The sequence below is a fragment of the Triturus cristatus genome, chromosome 5_1 (genome assembly GCF_964204655.1).
Source record: "Triturus cristatus chromosome 5_1, aTriCri1.1, whole genome shotgun sequence".
In the NCBI taxonomy this organism is placed as follows: domain Eukaryota; kingdom Metazoa; phylum Chordata; class Amphibia; order Caudata; family Salamandridae; genus Triturus; species Triturus cristatus.
Genome location: NC_140587.1, coordinates 298130445 through 298144673, shown reverse-complemented (window position 1 = coordinate 298144673; position 14229 = coordinate 298130445). Strand labels below are relative to the sequence as shown.

At 46.6% G+C, this 14229-nt stretch overlaps 1 protein-coding gene across 2 annotated transcripts in view; it reads left to right on the top strand.

The window, feature by feature from the left end:
- Positions 1-14229, top strand: part of FER1L6 (fer-1 like family member 6) — a 974281-nt gene that overhangs the window by 785269 nt on the left and 174783 nt on the right. For both annotated transcript variants that reach the window (XM_085604988.1, XM_085604987.1), the window contains exon 29: positions 6232-6356. In XM_085604988.1, coding sequence (XP_085461114.1) covers positions 6232-6356 — 125 coding nt within the window. The remainder of the gene's footprint in view (positions 1-6231; positions 6357-14229) is intronic.

Genomic DNA, 14229 nt, shown 5'->3' with positions numbered 1-14229 from the left:
ATGTCTCCACCTCCTGCTGGGCAGGTACACCAAAGAGGACAGAACCGGTTTTGGCTGAGCAAAGACACTATCTGCCTCCAGAGAACAAAGGATTTTGTACTATAGCAAGTGGGGCCCAGACCCCAGAACTTTAGATCACTTTTGGACTTCAGTAGGAACCTCGGCCAAGGAGACGAGCTGGAAGAAACTGGAGGAGGAGTACTGCCCCTTTGCTGTGTGCTGTCTGGGGGTTGGCCTGCAGTAGCTGTTTCTGCCAAGGAGAGGAAATGTGTGTGTATCCTGCTTGAGAAAGCATCTACAAGGGCTTGGAAGTGGACTTGCCCCCTGTTCAAGAGGTCTCAGGGATATTAAAGACCTCTTTAAAGGAAAGGGAGTAGGAGGATAGGGAGGCAGGCTTTTTCCTCCTTTTATAATGTACCTAACAAAATAAGGAACCTAGAAGGATCCTAAAAAAGCCTACCTAGACAAAGATAGGTGCTCCATAATTAATAGAGTCCTACACTAGAAAAAACTTTTTGTTTTTCTATAGTCCCCTCACTCACCTAGGGTTGCCCCAGGGTGACATGCTTCATCATAGGGGTCCTCCCAGGCATCTACTGCCTGGGGCGTGCTGCAACTTGGCGAAATACGCAGGAGCACTTATATTTTCAACTATGTGTGGTGATATGTAGTGCTGTGCTATGTGGAGTGAAAAAAAGAAAATTATAATAAAAATTACCTGGATAGTGAACCCTAATTTTATTCAGCTCCTATCCGGTAAATGTAGATTAAAATGGGGCTAGTAATAGAGTACAGTAACGTTATGTGTGCCTGTCCCTAATTACTTGGTCGACATGTTTCGTGGTTACCCCAACCACTTCCTCAGGACCGCGCAAGGACCAGCCTTGCGTGTACCACTCCGAGTTATTACGAACAAATCACTAATTTGTATTGTTATTAAACTATTTGTTAATCAAATACGATACCCATAATACCAGGATTTTCTTTCGAAGTATTGGGTCGTAGTTTCTGTATAGAAAAACAATGACACAAAAGATTAGTTGCACTCCCAGAGTCCACAAATTAATGTGGACTAGGGACCAAAAACTACTTTACATTAATTATATACCTAAAATTGCTTATGAATCTTAAAAAAGTGCAGATTTACTAAGTGCTTAAGTGACTATAGTGCAAACACACAGATACATACACATACAGACAAAAAACACAAGATTGCGGTAGATTACACGAGTAAACCTACTTTTCAGGAGGGATAATTCTACTCCCTGGTGTTTGCTGGGGCAAGGAGGCTCTAGATATCTAGAAAATGATTAAGGAAGTAAGTTTTAGCGCGTGAGAGTAAATCAAAGGGATATGGTCCGGTATTTTTTCGCCAACTTACTTATCTAGAATGCACCATCAGCCATTGAACCTAGTGATTCCCAGGAACACCGCATACTGGTGTGGCTCTATCGATGCTTGCTTTTAAATGCTACTACTGGCGGGAAAATCTAGTGAATGATTCACAGGTGTGGATGCCTGTTTGGTTTTGGGCGCCATCTTGTAATGGTGAATCGATACATACTTAGATATATTTAAGACAAAAATGAAGCTTATTACCATCCAGATGTCAAGTAACACCTCATTCTTTTGTCAGGAAAATGTACCAAAATTGTAGATGACACAAAAGGCGAGGTTGTATCCGTCATCCAAAATGAAAAGATAGTTATTCTTCCATATCGTTTTTACGCGCCATCTTGGAATGGTGGATAAATCAAACTTCTATATTATCATTTTAGCTCAAAAGCTAACATATATTTCTTAATGTAAGCGCATTTGTACTGTGATTTGAGATCTACATGTTCATGTAAAATCCAAAACACCGATGTTGAATTTATCAAGCCTGCCCACATCGAAAGATAATTATTCTTTCGTATTGGTTTTTAAGCGCCATCTTGGAGTGGTGGATGGTTAAGTTAAGATATTGGCAACTAGCTAAGAAGCTAGCAAGTAGTTTTAAAACAAGGAATTCATATTGTAGTTCAAGGTAAACTCATTTGAACAAAACCCAAAGAAATCGAGGTTGTACATGTTGAATGAAAAATAGATTATTTATCCATAGCGTTTCTTAGGGGCCATCTTGGAATGGTAAATGAATCCTTCTTATAGATGGTACATAGGGTCCAACACATAAAACTCGTGCCAGTTCTCTACATACACGGATGAGTTTATACTCAATTCTGTTTAGGGATGTTTAATTTATTGTGTTGAAACAGAGGTTTTTACTTGTTAGCCCTATGATTTTTCAGGAGCCATCTTGAAGTAGTGAATTAGGCTTTCTTATACTGGCAGTTATAACCCAACATCCAATTTGCTTTAGTCATTCGAATGTTTGTCAACATGTGGTCTTACTCATGGGTTCAATGCATTCCATGGGATATTATCATTGAGACCTTGGGTGTCCGTATGTAGTTTGTACACCCATCTTTGTTCTTTTACATGCAGACGTTGCTCAAGATTATCACCCGATCTTATTTTTTCAATGATGATCCATTGCATATCATTTGGAGAATGTTTCTTCTCTACGAAATGATTAGTCATTCTTGTGCTTGATCTCAAACATCGGAAGGTGCTGCGATGTTCACTAATTCTGGTTGTGGTTTTTCTGGTGGTCATTCCCACATAGTGGAGGTTACACGGACAGGTGATTAAATATACTGTTCCAGTGGTTTGACAGTTTGTAAAGGTTCTGAGATCCCAGGTTGCCCCTGTATTGAAAGTAAATCTCGTGGTTTTTTTGGTTAAATGACATACACTGCAATTACCACATGGATGGTGGCCTTCAGGGAGATTGCTTATCTGCTGGTTAATTTGTTGTGTCATTGGACGTGTATGTACCAGAATGTCCTTCAAGTTTTTACTCCTCTTATGTGAAAACATTGGTAAAGGTATGTTAAGACCACTGCTAGTGAGGGTGGACCAGTGTTTCTTCACCACTTTTGTTACTTGGTCCGACATTGTGTTGTATGTTGTTATACAAATGGGACGTTTGGGTTGTAACGATACTTCTTTTTCATATGTCTCCAACAATGCTTCTCTGTTATTGTTGCCTGCCCTCTTTTGTGCTTGTCTTACAATAGATCTTGGATATCTTCTTTGTTGTAATTTCAATGACAATTCTTTTGCTTGTTCAACATAATCGGTTTTCTCTGAACAGTTCCTTCTCAGCCTTAGGAACTGTCCATAGGGTAAATTGGCTTTCAAATGTCTGGGGTGGAAACTGTCATATCTGAGAAGGCAATTTTTTGCAGTGGATTTAAAATGAGTGGTTGTCCGCAAACCTTCGCTGGAAACATGAATGTTGAGGTCGAGAAATACTAGTTCCGATCTACTCATCGTATGTGTAAATTTTAAAAAACAGTCCTGTTCATTAAGCCACATGAGGAAATCCAGTGCTTCATTTTCAGTTCCTTTCCATATCATGAGTATATCGTCAATGTATCTCCACCATCCTTGGATCTTACTTTGATGGGGGTTGGCGGCATTCAAGATCTTGTTGGTTTCCAGATGGTGAACATAGAGGCCAGCCACACTTGGAGCAAAAGTGCTTCCCATGCTGGTACCGTGTTGTTGCTTGAACATGAGATGTTCAAACCTAAAGAAATTTTCTCGTAAGGCCAAATTACAACAGGCCAGTACAAAATGTTGTGGTGTCTTATATGGCCATATATTCTGGTATAGAGTATCTTCTAGTATTCTCATAGTTTCATTGTGCGGAAGACTTGTATATAAACTTTCCACATCAAGGGAAACAAGAATGTTTGTAGTTGGATCAAAATTCAATTCCTTCAGTAGTACCAGGGTTGATTTGGTATCTTTAAGATAAGTACTTGTTGCTTGTACAATAGCCAAGTCCAACACACTATTGCAAGGCTATCTGTCCCATAGGACAGAATGGGGAGGTTACTTGTAACATCATAAAAGTATAACTGCCCATGAGAACAAGATAGGAAAATGGAGATTGGTATGCCTGAACTCAGAATGTAAAAATACATTTTTTAGTAAAGATGACTTTTATATTGTGTGTTTGAAAATACCACTTTTAGAAAGTAGGTATTTTCTTGCTTAGCCATCCTCTTTGTCTCTGCTAGGTTTGTGTATTGACTGTCTGGTGTTGGAGTGGCAGGGGCTGGGAATGTGTATACTATTCCTACAGCCCCTTGGGAGGGGAGGTGTGTCCTGCCTTTCCAGGGTGAGTCAGGGCTGGGCTGAATAGACCTGAACTGCATTTAGAGTAGGGGGAGGAGATTTCTCTCACACCTGAATGGGCCTGGTCTGCCTTGGACAATGATGTCTCCACCTCCTGCTGGGCAGGTACACCAAAGAGGACAGAACCGGTTTTGGCTGAGCAAAGACACTATCTGCCTCCAGAGAACAAAGGATTTTGTACTATAGCAAGTGGGGCCCAGACCCCAGAACTTTAGATCACTTTTGGACTTCAGTAGGAACCTCGGCCAAGGAGACGAGCTGGAAGAAACTGGAGGAGGAGTACTGCCCCTTTGCTGTGTGCTGTCTGGGGGTTGGCCTGCAGTAGCTGTTTCTGCCAAGGAGAGGAAATGTGTGTGTATCCTGCTTGAGAAAGCATCTACAAGGGCTTGGAAGTGGACTTGCCCCCTGTTCAAGAGGTCTCAGGGATATTAAAGACCTCACCATCCTTCTGGGCACCGTCTTTAAAACCGCTGGTTTCTGTTTCCGCCGAAGAAAAGGGCAACCGAATCTGTCACTGAGTCCGAAGCAGGATTCCGTGCCCTGAAGGCCCCGCAGAAGGCACCGCCACACTTCACACCGCGTCCTTGGTCCCACCTATGCCGTCTTGATGATTATCACAGAGCCGTTGTTCACACCACGTCCTGTAGGTACCGCATTCTGCACCGCCTCTCTTCAACCTGCCTGGATGTCACCGTCGCTGCTTGCCCAGAACATTGACCGGCTCCTTCATCTGCACCGCAACCTGCCAGCACCACATTGAGCACCGCCTCGCCTTGCACCGCAAGCCTTGGCCTCACAGACAACATCTGGATGATCGTCACCAAGTCTCTGCCTGCACCGCATTGTGAGGGCACCGCACCCTGCACTGCTTCCATTTTTGCAACACAACTGTGATGGTTGCCTCGACTGGCTCGCACCATCATGTCAGCTGCAACGAGAAAGGTACTGTTTTTGAGTCTGTCTTTGCTTTAGCTGAGCCCGTCCTGACGCGGTCAGCTGGAATTGTTAGACTCTGTCGTTTTCAGCATCGCAGTAGCCCGGACAGAGCTATTGACTTGGAGGAACTGTGTTCTTCAGCTATTTCTACAATTTAGAGGTTATCTTGCAAAGTAACTATTTTTACAGTATAGTAGGTTCGATTTTTTGTCGTATTTTGATCTTGTTGGTTTACATAAATAAAGTTTTGCTTATTTTTTTCTAAACTGGTGTGGGGTCCATTTGTAGTGTTTTCACTGTGTTACTGTATGCATGCACAAATGATATACACACTGCCACTGAGATAAGCGTGTCTGCTCGTGCCAAGCTACCAAGGGGGTGAGCAGGAGTTATTTTAAAAGTGTATCCCCCTTACCGTGACTAGGAATAAGGGTCCCTACTTGGACAAAGGTGCAAACCATTGCCAATTAGAGACCCCCATTTCTAACACATTTGGAAAGGTTTGCAAAACTCCTTTTGCGAGTCAGAAAAGGTTTTCTAGCTCAAACAATTGATGCAACAAATATAATGCTTTTGGATTCGCATATCATTTGATTTTGTGAAAGGTAAAAAGTGTTTAGTACTTGGGACTCTTAGGCTTCATTACATTTGCCATGGTATTGTCATGTGGTATTAAAGCACCAGGGAAAAAACAATACTTCAACAGGTGATATTTACCTAGGGCCTAATTATACATATTGTCTCAGCAGCAGTGGCCCCGCCCCCAAATGGACCCTTGGGCTGGGGAACGGGAAAAATAAAATGGTAATAAATTAATTTTATTATCATTATATTCTTCACCTTTGCTGCACTGGCAGCAGGGGGGCAACACTCCTCCACCCTAATGGAGGGGCCACCGCTGCAGTTTCCTAGCGAATAATTTCACCATGTTTTACATGGCAACATCTTTGTAGGAAGGGGCACTTACTGTTTGTTTTTAAATATATGTATATTCATATTCTTATTCCTACTGACATGTGCCCCCTTTACCCACCTGATTTTCTCCAGACACTTTGGTACCTGGTCAGGTAGCTCTCACCATTGCCGAAGAACCAGAAAAGAAAAAGAAAGGTCAGATTCCTGTTGCGAAAAAGAAGCCAAAAGATGAAGAACCTAAACTGGCAACATTAGAGGTAATGATGCAATCAGCATTGCAGTGGTGACATTTCACACCCCCATCCCACTCTCTCCACCACACGCCGTGCGCTGGGCCACTTGCCAGATTAACAAACGCACTTGGTCAAGCTCATTGTCTGTACCTGCCCCACAGTACTTCATGCTTCAGCTCATCTGGCAGCACTGTACTTATCAGAGTCAATGTGTTGAACCTTAAGTTATTTCCCTCATTTTACTTTTGTGTGACTTCTTTTATCAAAAAGAAGCAGTAAACCACGCACAATGGCTGGCTCTGCTCTCCTTAAGCGGTCCACATTTGTTCCAGAGTCTCACACTGGAAGGTACTAAGTGAAAAGCCATTTTCCCAGAATGACAGCCAGAGTGATTCTAAATCTCGTATCAAGCTGCTATGACATAGCAAAAGTTGAAAACAAAATGTTGTAGATGAATCTCAAGACACTTCTAGTTAGTTACATGTAGATTTATTATAGGACACAGCTGAGAGCACACCTCGCCAGCTGACCAGACCATCAACTGCCAAGAGTAGAACACTCCGGTACAAGTTAGAACACTCATAGGTATTCTGTGAAGCTAAGGAGGTAGGAACACAAAGGAGGGGCTAATGACCACTGTCAGCCATGTTACATGAAGTACTGATATACAACACAAAACTTGCTACCTACTGTTGCTATGTCATAAAGGCCTTCTAGGCCAGTCTGACCAAGCTCTCTGAGAGGCCTTTTAGCAGAGAGCTGCTTGTCTTCTTTGAATGAAAGCAGAAAGCATAGCTGCAGGAGGCAGGAAGGAAGGCAGGGAAGGTGGTGGGTGTTGATTAAGGATGGCAGGTATTTTTTCACACTTGTGTTAGGAAGGAGAGGCCATGTTATGCATGACTCCTCTGTCTATGTGTAATAGTTCAATGCAAGGACAGATGATTTTGGGGCTGTGCATAACAAAAAATTATAGATGGGTGAAACGTGAATTACGAGTATGTTTTTCACCTTGGGGTCTGAGTGGTATCATAGACATTGTTTATTTCATGCCACTCAAAACCCCTCAGTGAAAAACATCCCCATAATTCACCATTACCAATCTATAATTCTATATTTTTTTTTTTTTGCGAAAACCTTTATTGTACATAAAAATCAATACAAGCATGGGCCTACAACCACCAGGGCCGGCCGCTAATATATACATGTTCAACAACATCAAGGTAGCAACAGGCCCCCTGGGGCTCAGCCGAAGTAATAAATTACTGGGTGCACCTCAGAGATTATCAGGATACATAAATTTTAAAAATACAAACAAAAAAGAAAAATAAAATAACACCAAAAAGCAAGGCGGAAACCATCAAAAAAGGGGCGTCTAACCACAGCCGGGGGACCACACAATACATACTCCACCCTAGGGTGGTCAATGAGGATGATCAAGGGGGAGGTGGGGGCGACGGGAGAGCCACGACCATCTACAGGTAAAATGTAATAGTCCGGGAACCTCAGGATCAGGGGGACAAGGCAACATCAGATGTGTCCACGAGGGGGGGTGTGCAGATGTTCCCTCGGTACGCGTTCCACTGACCCCAGATTCTACCCCACGCTCCCGGCTTACCCCGAGCCACATACACAGTCTTCTCTCTGCACATGCACCAATCCATGTTCTCCTTCCATACTGACACGGTGGGAGGCCGCCGGGAACCCCAAAGCTGTGCGATGTCCCTCTTAGCAATCATGTTCCCAAGGGCCGCCCACCGAGTCTGAGCCGCATTATAGTCATTAGGCTCCCACACGTTCAGCAAACATCGGCGAACCTCAGGCAACAGAGCGACTCCAGTGACACATTCCATGACAGCATGCACCCGGCGCCAATACTCCGCCACCTCACAGCACTCCCAGAGAACATGGAGAAAAGTGGCGATGAGCCCACAGCCGCGCCTACAGAGCCCGTCTTCAGAAAAACCCATCAAAACTAAACGAGGGCCCGTCACGTAGACACGGTGGAGAATTTCAAGCTGGACAAGACGGAGACGCGCGGGTATGGCCACCTCCTTAGGGGAGGACAGCGCAGACTGCCAATCCTCATCATCCAGTTCCACCCCATCCCCGATCCACGCCTCCCGAAGACGCACAAGGAGATCCGCCCGAATGTTTATTAGTTTTTTATAGATAAGGGAAATAGTACTGTCGGGCAAGTGACCGTCGAGTATGCGGTCCTCGAGTGGCGAAGACACAGGGACTGCAGTCTCGGCCCCGAAGACCGAGAGCAAGGCGTGCCGAACCTGAACGTATCGAAAGAACTCCCTCTCACTCAATTCGTACTCACTCTGCAGCACAGCAAAGGATTTAACCGCACCCTTCACCCAAAGGTCACTCACTCTGCTGATGCCAATAGTGTCCCAGCGCTCAAAGCCCTTCGTCGTCCAGAGGCTTCCCAATCTTTCAGACGCAAACAAAGGGGTCGCACCCGTCAAACGATCATTCCAGCCCATGGCCACATTCGCAGCCTTCCACAAGTGTACTGCAATCTTAGTGGGACCAGTTAAGTTCCTCCCAGCCGATCGAGAGTAAAGCGCTCTGTTAAAGTTGCCGCCATTTCGAAAGCCAGATTCGGACCAGGTGCGTACGTTGCATGGTTAATAGCAGATAGCTGGGAAGCCCAATAGTACCTCCTGATGTCCGGGAGCGCAATGCCCCCGTCATAACAGGGGAGAGTCAGTTTTGCAAGAGAAATACGTGCCCGACCGTCCCAAACAAGTCTCCTTTGTAAGCTCTCCACTTCCCGGAAGTAGGCCGCCGGAATAATATCAAAGGAGTTCTGAAGTGCGTAAAGGAATCGGGGAAGAGACATCATTTTAAAAAGTGCCGTACGACCGAGGGGAGACAAGGGAAGCTTACGCCAACGGGCCACGTCTAACCTCAATCTCCGAAGGGGAGAGAGGAGATTATGCTCGTAGCGGACAGCCGGGTCCAATGAGACGTACACCCCCAGGTACGTAAAGCCGGAGTGGGACGCCTTAATGGGAAAACGAGAAGGCAAGAGAGGAAAGCCACCGGATATAGCATAGACACAAGATTTGGACCAGTTAATGATCAAACCAGAGTTCTTGCCAAAGGAAGTGAGGATGTCAAAGAGCACATTGAGTGACTTACGTGGTGAGGTGAGGTACAAAAGAATGTCGTCCGCGTATAACGAAACACGATCCTCGAAGCCAGGGGCCCACTGGATCCCTCTTATCTACGGTTCCCAACGAAGCCAAGCAGCGAGCGGTTCCAAAGCCAAAGCGAAGAGCAGGGAAGACAACGGACACCCCTGCCTGGTGCCCCTCCCAAGAACGAAAGGCCGGGAAACCCTCCCATTAACGACAACCTGTGCCAACGGAGCAGCGTATAAGAGTTTAACCCAACTAATAAATCCCGCCCCGAAGCCAAACTTCGCCAGGGCGGCCCAAAGATACGGCCACTCTATCGTATCAAAGGCCATTGTTGTGTCCAAGGAAACCAAGATGGCCGGCTCTGAAAGATATTCCGCCCTTGCAAGTACGCCATGTAGGCGCCGCAAGTTAAGGGCCGTATTCCGGTGCGGGATAAAACCGGATTGGTCCGGATGCACCAGATCACAAATAACAGTAAGCAGGCGGTTAGCAAGAACCTTGGCAAGGATTTTCGGCTCGGCGTTCAACAGAGAAATAGGCCTGTACGAGTCGCAACGGTCCCGAGGCTTACCGTCCTTGGGAATCACGACTATAGTGGCCAGACGTTGGTCATCAGGGAGAGAACCCAGTTCAAGCGACTCCGAAAACATACGACGGAGAAATGGCGCAATTTTATCCGGTTGCAGTTTATAGAGTTCAATCGGGAGTCCGTTAGGGCCCATAGCCTTGCCTGAGCGAAGGGAACGAATCGCGGTAGCAATCTCGTCGACCGATAATGGGGCATCCATTTGCGCCCGCTCATCCACCGACAGGCAGGGCAAAGCAATATCCTTCAACAAGTGACGAGAGTCAGCCTCATCTCTGGCAGACACCGGGGAGTACACAGCACGGAAGTAGTCAGCAAAACACTCCACAATCTCACCAGGGTCAGTCACACTTACTCCCTCCGACGTCTGAAGCACGGGGACCACTCGATTCACTCTCTCCTTCTTATCAAGCCAAGCAATCAATTTACCCGCCTTATCCCCGGCATCATACAGTCTACCCTGCTGTTCCCTATACATTGTCTGAGCAGCATCCGTAACAAGGGACTTATATTCGAACTGCTTCAGGCTGAGGGCGTGGAGCCCGTCCTGAGTGACACCCGTCTCCAAGGCAGCCTCCAACCCCGATATCTCAGCCTCCAACGCAACCACCTCCCCGTTCTTGGCTTTCTTGGCCTCCACGATCAGGGATAGGGCGTGTCCTCGGAGAACCGTTTTGAAAGCCTCCTACAAGGACACCGAGGACAAGACGGACCCCTCATTCTCAAGAAAGTACTGATCAAGCGACTTAATGAGACCCGTGCGAATCTTGGGGTCACGCAAGTACCAGGGGTTAATGGGGGCGATCCGCCCAGCGGATCGCATCCCGGTATCGAAGAGGAGCCACAATGGGGAATGATCGGAAATGCCCCGGGCCAGGTGCTTAATCTCCCGGACCCGGGTGGCCTGGGCCGCGGGCATAAGAAAATAATCTAGTCTGGAGAGACTCCCATGGGCCCCGGAGTGGAATGTGTACTGACTCTGTGTCGGATGTATCAACCTCCAGCAGTCCACTAGACCGAAAGTGTCCAAGAACCCGCCGAGCCACGCCTGGGCGGCAGAGAGGGCCCTGGGAGGGTAACGATCCAACTCGCCAGAAATCATGGAATTAAAATCCCCACCCACAAGCAAGAGACCATCAGGAAGTTCAAGTAACATACGACCCACATCAGAGAAAGTGGAGGTCTGGAGGCCCGGGGGAACATAGACCGAAACCAATGAGAGAGTCTGCCCCTCCCACCGTCCAGTCAAGGACGCATAGCGCCCTCTATCATCAAGAGTGACTTTGTCAATCTCAAGCGGGAGGGAAGATCGCAGCAAGATGCCCACCCCTCTGGATCCGGAGGTGAAGCCAGCATGTGCAACCAGTCGGTAGCCCCCCCTGTTCATAGCATGACATACATTGCCCACCAAGTGCATCTCCTGAAGAAATACCACATCTGGGGCCAATCGGCGCAAATACTGCAACACAACCCCACGTTTGATATGGTCCCCCAATCCGTTGACGTTCCAAGACATCAGTTTCAACCCGTCCCCCCCATCCCAACACAAGAAGCTGGAGTCCCCGGGCACGCAGCCAGACACCTGAAACTGAAAGGGAACAAACACACCGCCTTGAAAAGAAAAAACACACAACCCAACAACCACTGGCACCCTCCCACCCCCACACCATTGCAACTCCCCCCACCCTGCACCCCTGCGGACTATACAGCCCCCCCAACTTGCAGTGTGCCTGTCGCCCTAACAATCCCATGCTACAAAAAGACCCTAGAGGAGGAAAGGGACCCTTCCCCGCCCGCACCCAAACGAAACATTAATAGACAAAATATACAATTGAAGTAGAACCTGGCTGGGCGCAGAAGGAAATGTCAAAGTGGAGGACCAAGAATCATTCCTGCAGAGGCCCTCCGCCCTCGGCACCGCCAGTACGTCCAGGTCGTTCGCCCCAGTCCGGCAGGGAATCCAACCAGTCACTCACGGTGTCGGGGCGTTCAAAAAAGATAGTCCGATCTTCATATTCCACACGAAGCCTGGCAGGGAAAAGCATAGAGTATTTGAGTTCCAGATCTCGAAGACGGCGCTTCACCCCCTGAAAGCCCATTCTCTGTTTCTGAACAAGTTGGGTGAAGTCCGGAAAGAAGTTAACGGAGGAATTCTCATATTTAACTGGGCCGTGCACCCTCGAGGCCTGCAGGATCGCATCCCGGTCTCTGTAATGCCGTTGATGGCGCCCATAACGTCCTGCAGTGACAATTCCGTGGGGACGGACGGGCCACCACTGGAGTCCTCCACGACGGCACTTGCTGGTCCGGGGGATCCTTTACCCTGGGTATAACGATCCATGATGTTACTCTGGACTGGTCCCCCACGCTGAGATGTCTTGGCCCTCCGTTTCTCGGGATCCCCCTTGCCCGCCATGTTGAGCGATGCTCACCGGAGGGGTCCGCCCGGACCGATAGCAAAGGGGCGCCAGCAGATCAGACACAGACTGTCCGAGAGCCCGCTCGGAAGAGTTGAGAAAAAGGCACAAATCAGTCCAGTACAAAGGCCGGAGGACGCCCCAGCCGCGCGAGGTAACTCCTCGATCAGGCCATGCAGAAGTGCAAAAGCGAAACTGAAAGCGGGAGCGCGGTCATTGGCAAGGCTCCAACGCCGTTGTTGTTCAACTACTCCCCGGCCCCACAGTTCAGCAAAGCACCGGGCACAGCTTCCAGGTGGGCCTCCAAAATGCAAGACGCTGTATTTCAGGTCTCCCAGGTCCGATTTTCGTTCTAAAAAGAGTTATGGATTCAGCCAAGGTTCATCTTCCAGAATCCGTCCACAAATCCAGGATAATGCAGGATAAGTTGCGAGGAGCGGCAAGGGTCCGGGGAGCCCTGTGCTCACGCGACCATCTTGGATGCGCGCGAAGCTCCTCCTCCTATAATTCTATTTATTAATGAGTAAAACTCATCTCATCTGAGTACTTTCCTTATGTGCTAAAATGCTGAATGCCACCATTTTTCCCAGTCTTGTGACCCAGCTTGCAGAAACAGCTCCATACAGCAAAATCTTCTTATTGGAAATTTGGTGACTGAAAAAGAAATTACCTTGGTGATGATCTGACATTTTATTTTTCTTAGGTCCCAACCTAACTCTTCCAAAACATTCTCACTTTTTCTGATAAACCACTGGGGCCGATTCACAAGTGCATTTATGAGTGCGGGAAGAAACACTTCGGGCATATTCTTTTATGTGCTTTTACATTGCTTTGTGAATCTACCCAAACATTAACTCTCTATTAGTAAAAGAACAAGGAGGGCATAGTAATTTATATTTGCACTATTTGTATATGGATAAACTATGAATATTCACATTTCAGTTTTTTCCCCATTTTAAATGTGATTGTGTCAATTCCGAAAGGCATGTAAGGGTACAGAAAAGAGTACTACAGGAGTATTAGTTAACGTACTCCAAAATGAATTGTGAATTGATTCTAAAGTTTCTTATGCTGTCTGCACTTCCCCCATGGCCTGATTCACAGAGGTGAATGTACACATTTGTGTAAGTAAAAAATGTTTGGGATATTCACGAAGTACAAGTTAACAGTATGTTTACAACTGCAGAGACTTCGCAGTCGGGGTGGAGAACTCAGCACATAAAAATATAGTACAGACTTCCATTATTCTCTTGGTCTATGACATCTTGTTAAAAGAAATAATATTTATCAGATTTTTGGTCAAAATATGTGGGAACAATGTGTATGCAAATATCATATCCTATTGCTTTCATTCTCTTTTTCTGGCCATACATAAATGATGGTTAAAAGAAGGAGTGCTGGTGCTCAAAGCTCTGCTCAGGAGCAGGTGCTATAAGCTGTCAGAGCTGAATACCAAGGCTGCTAGTTTGATGCCACCTCATTCCTCTTTAATCTACTACTAGACATTCTCCGCTGCCTTATCTCACTCTTGCAGGTTCCTGCTTTCTCTCTTTGTGACAGTTTTTCCATCTTTCTCTTCCTCCTTCTTTCCCTTTTATATGTTTTTCCCTTTCTTGCTCTCCGACGAAGAAAAACAAGTGCCGGTACCCAGAAGGGAGTGCTGGTGGGCCCGATTGTCTCAAATTGAGCTCTGCTCCTTTGACATGGTCCACGTCTGTTCTGCCTTGTTCCACCAATGA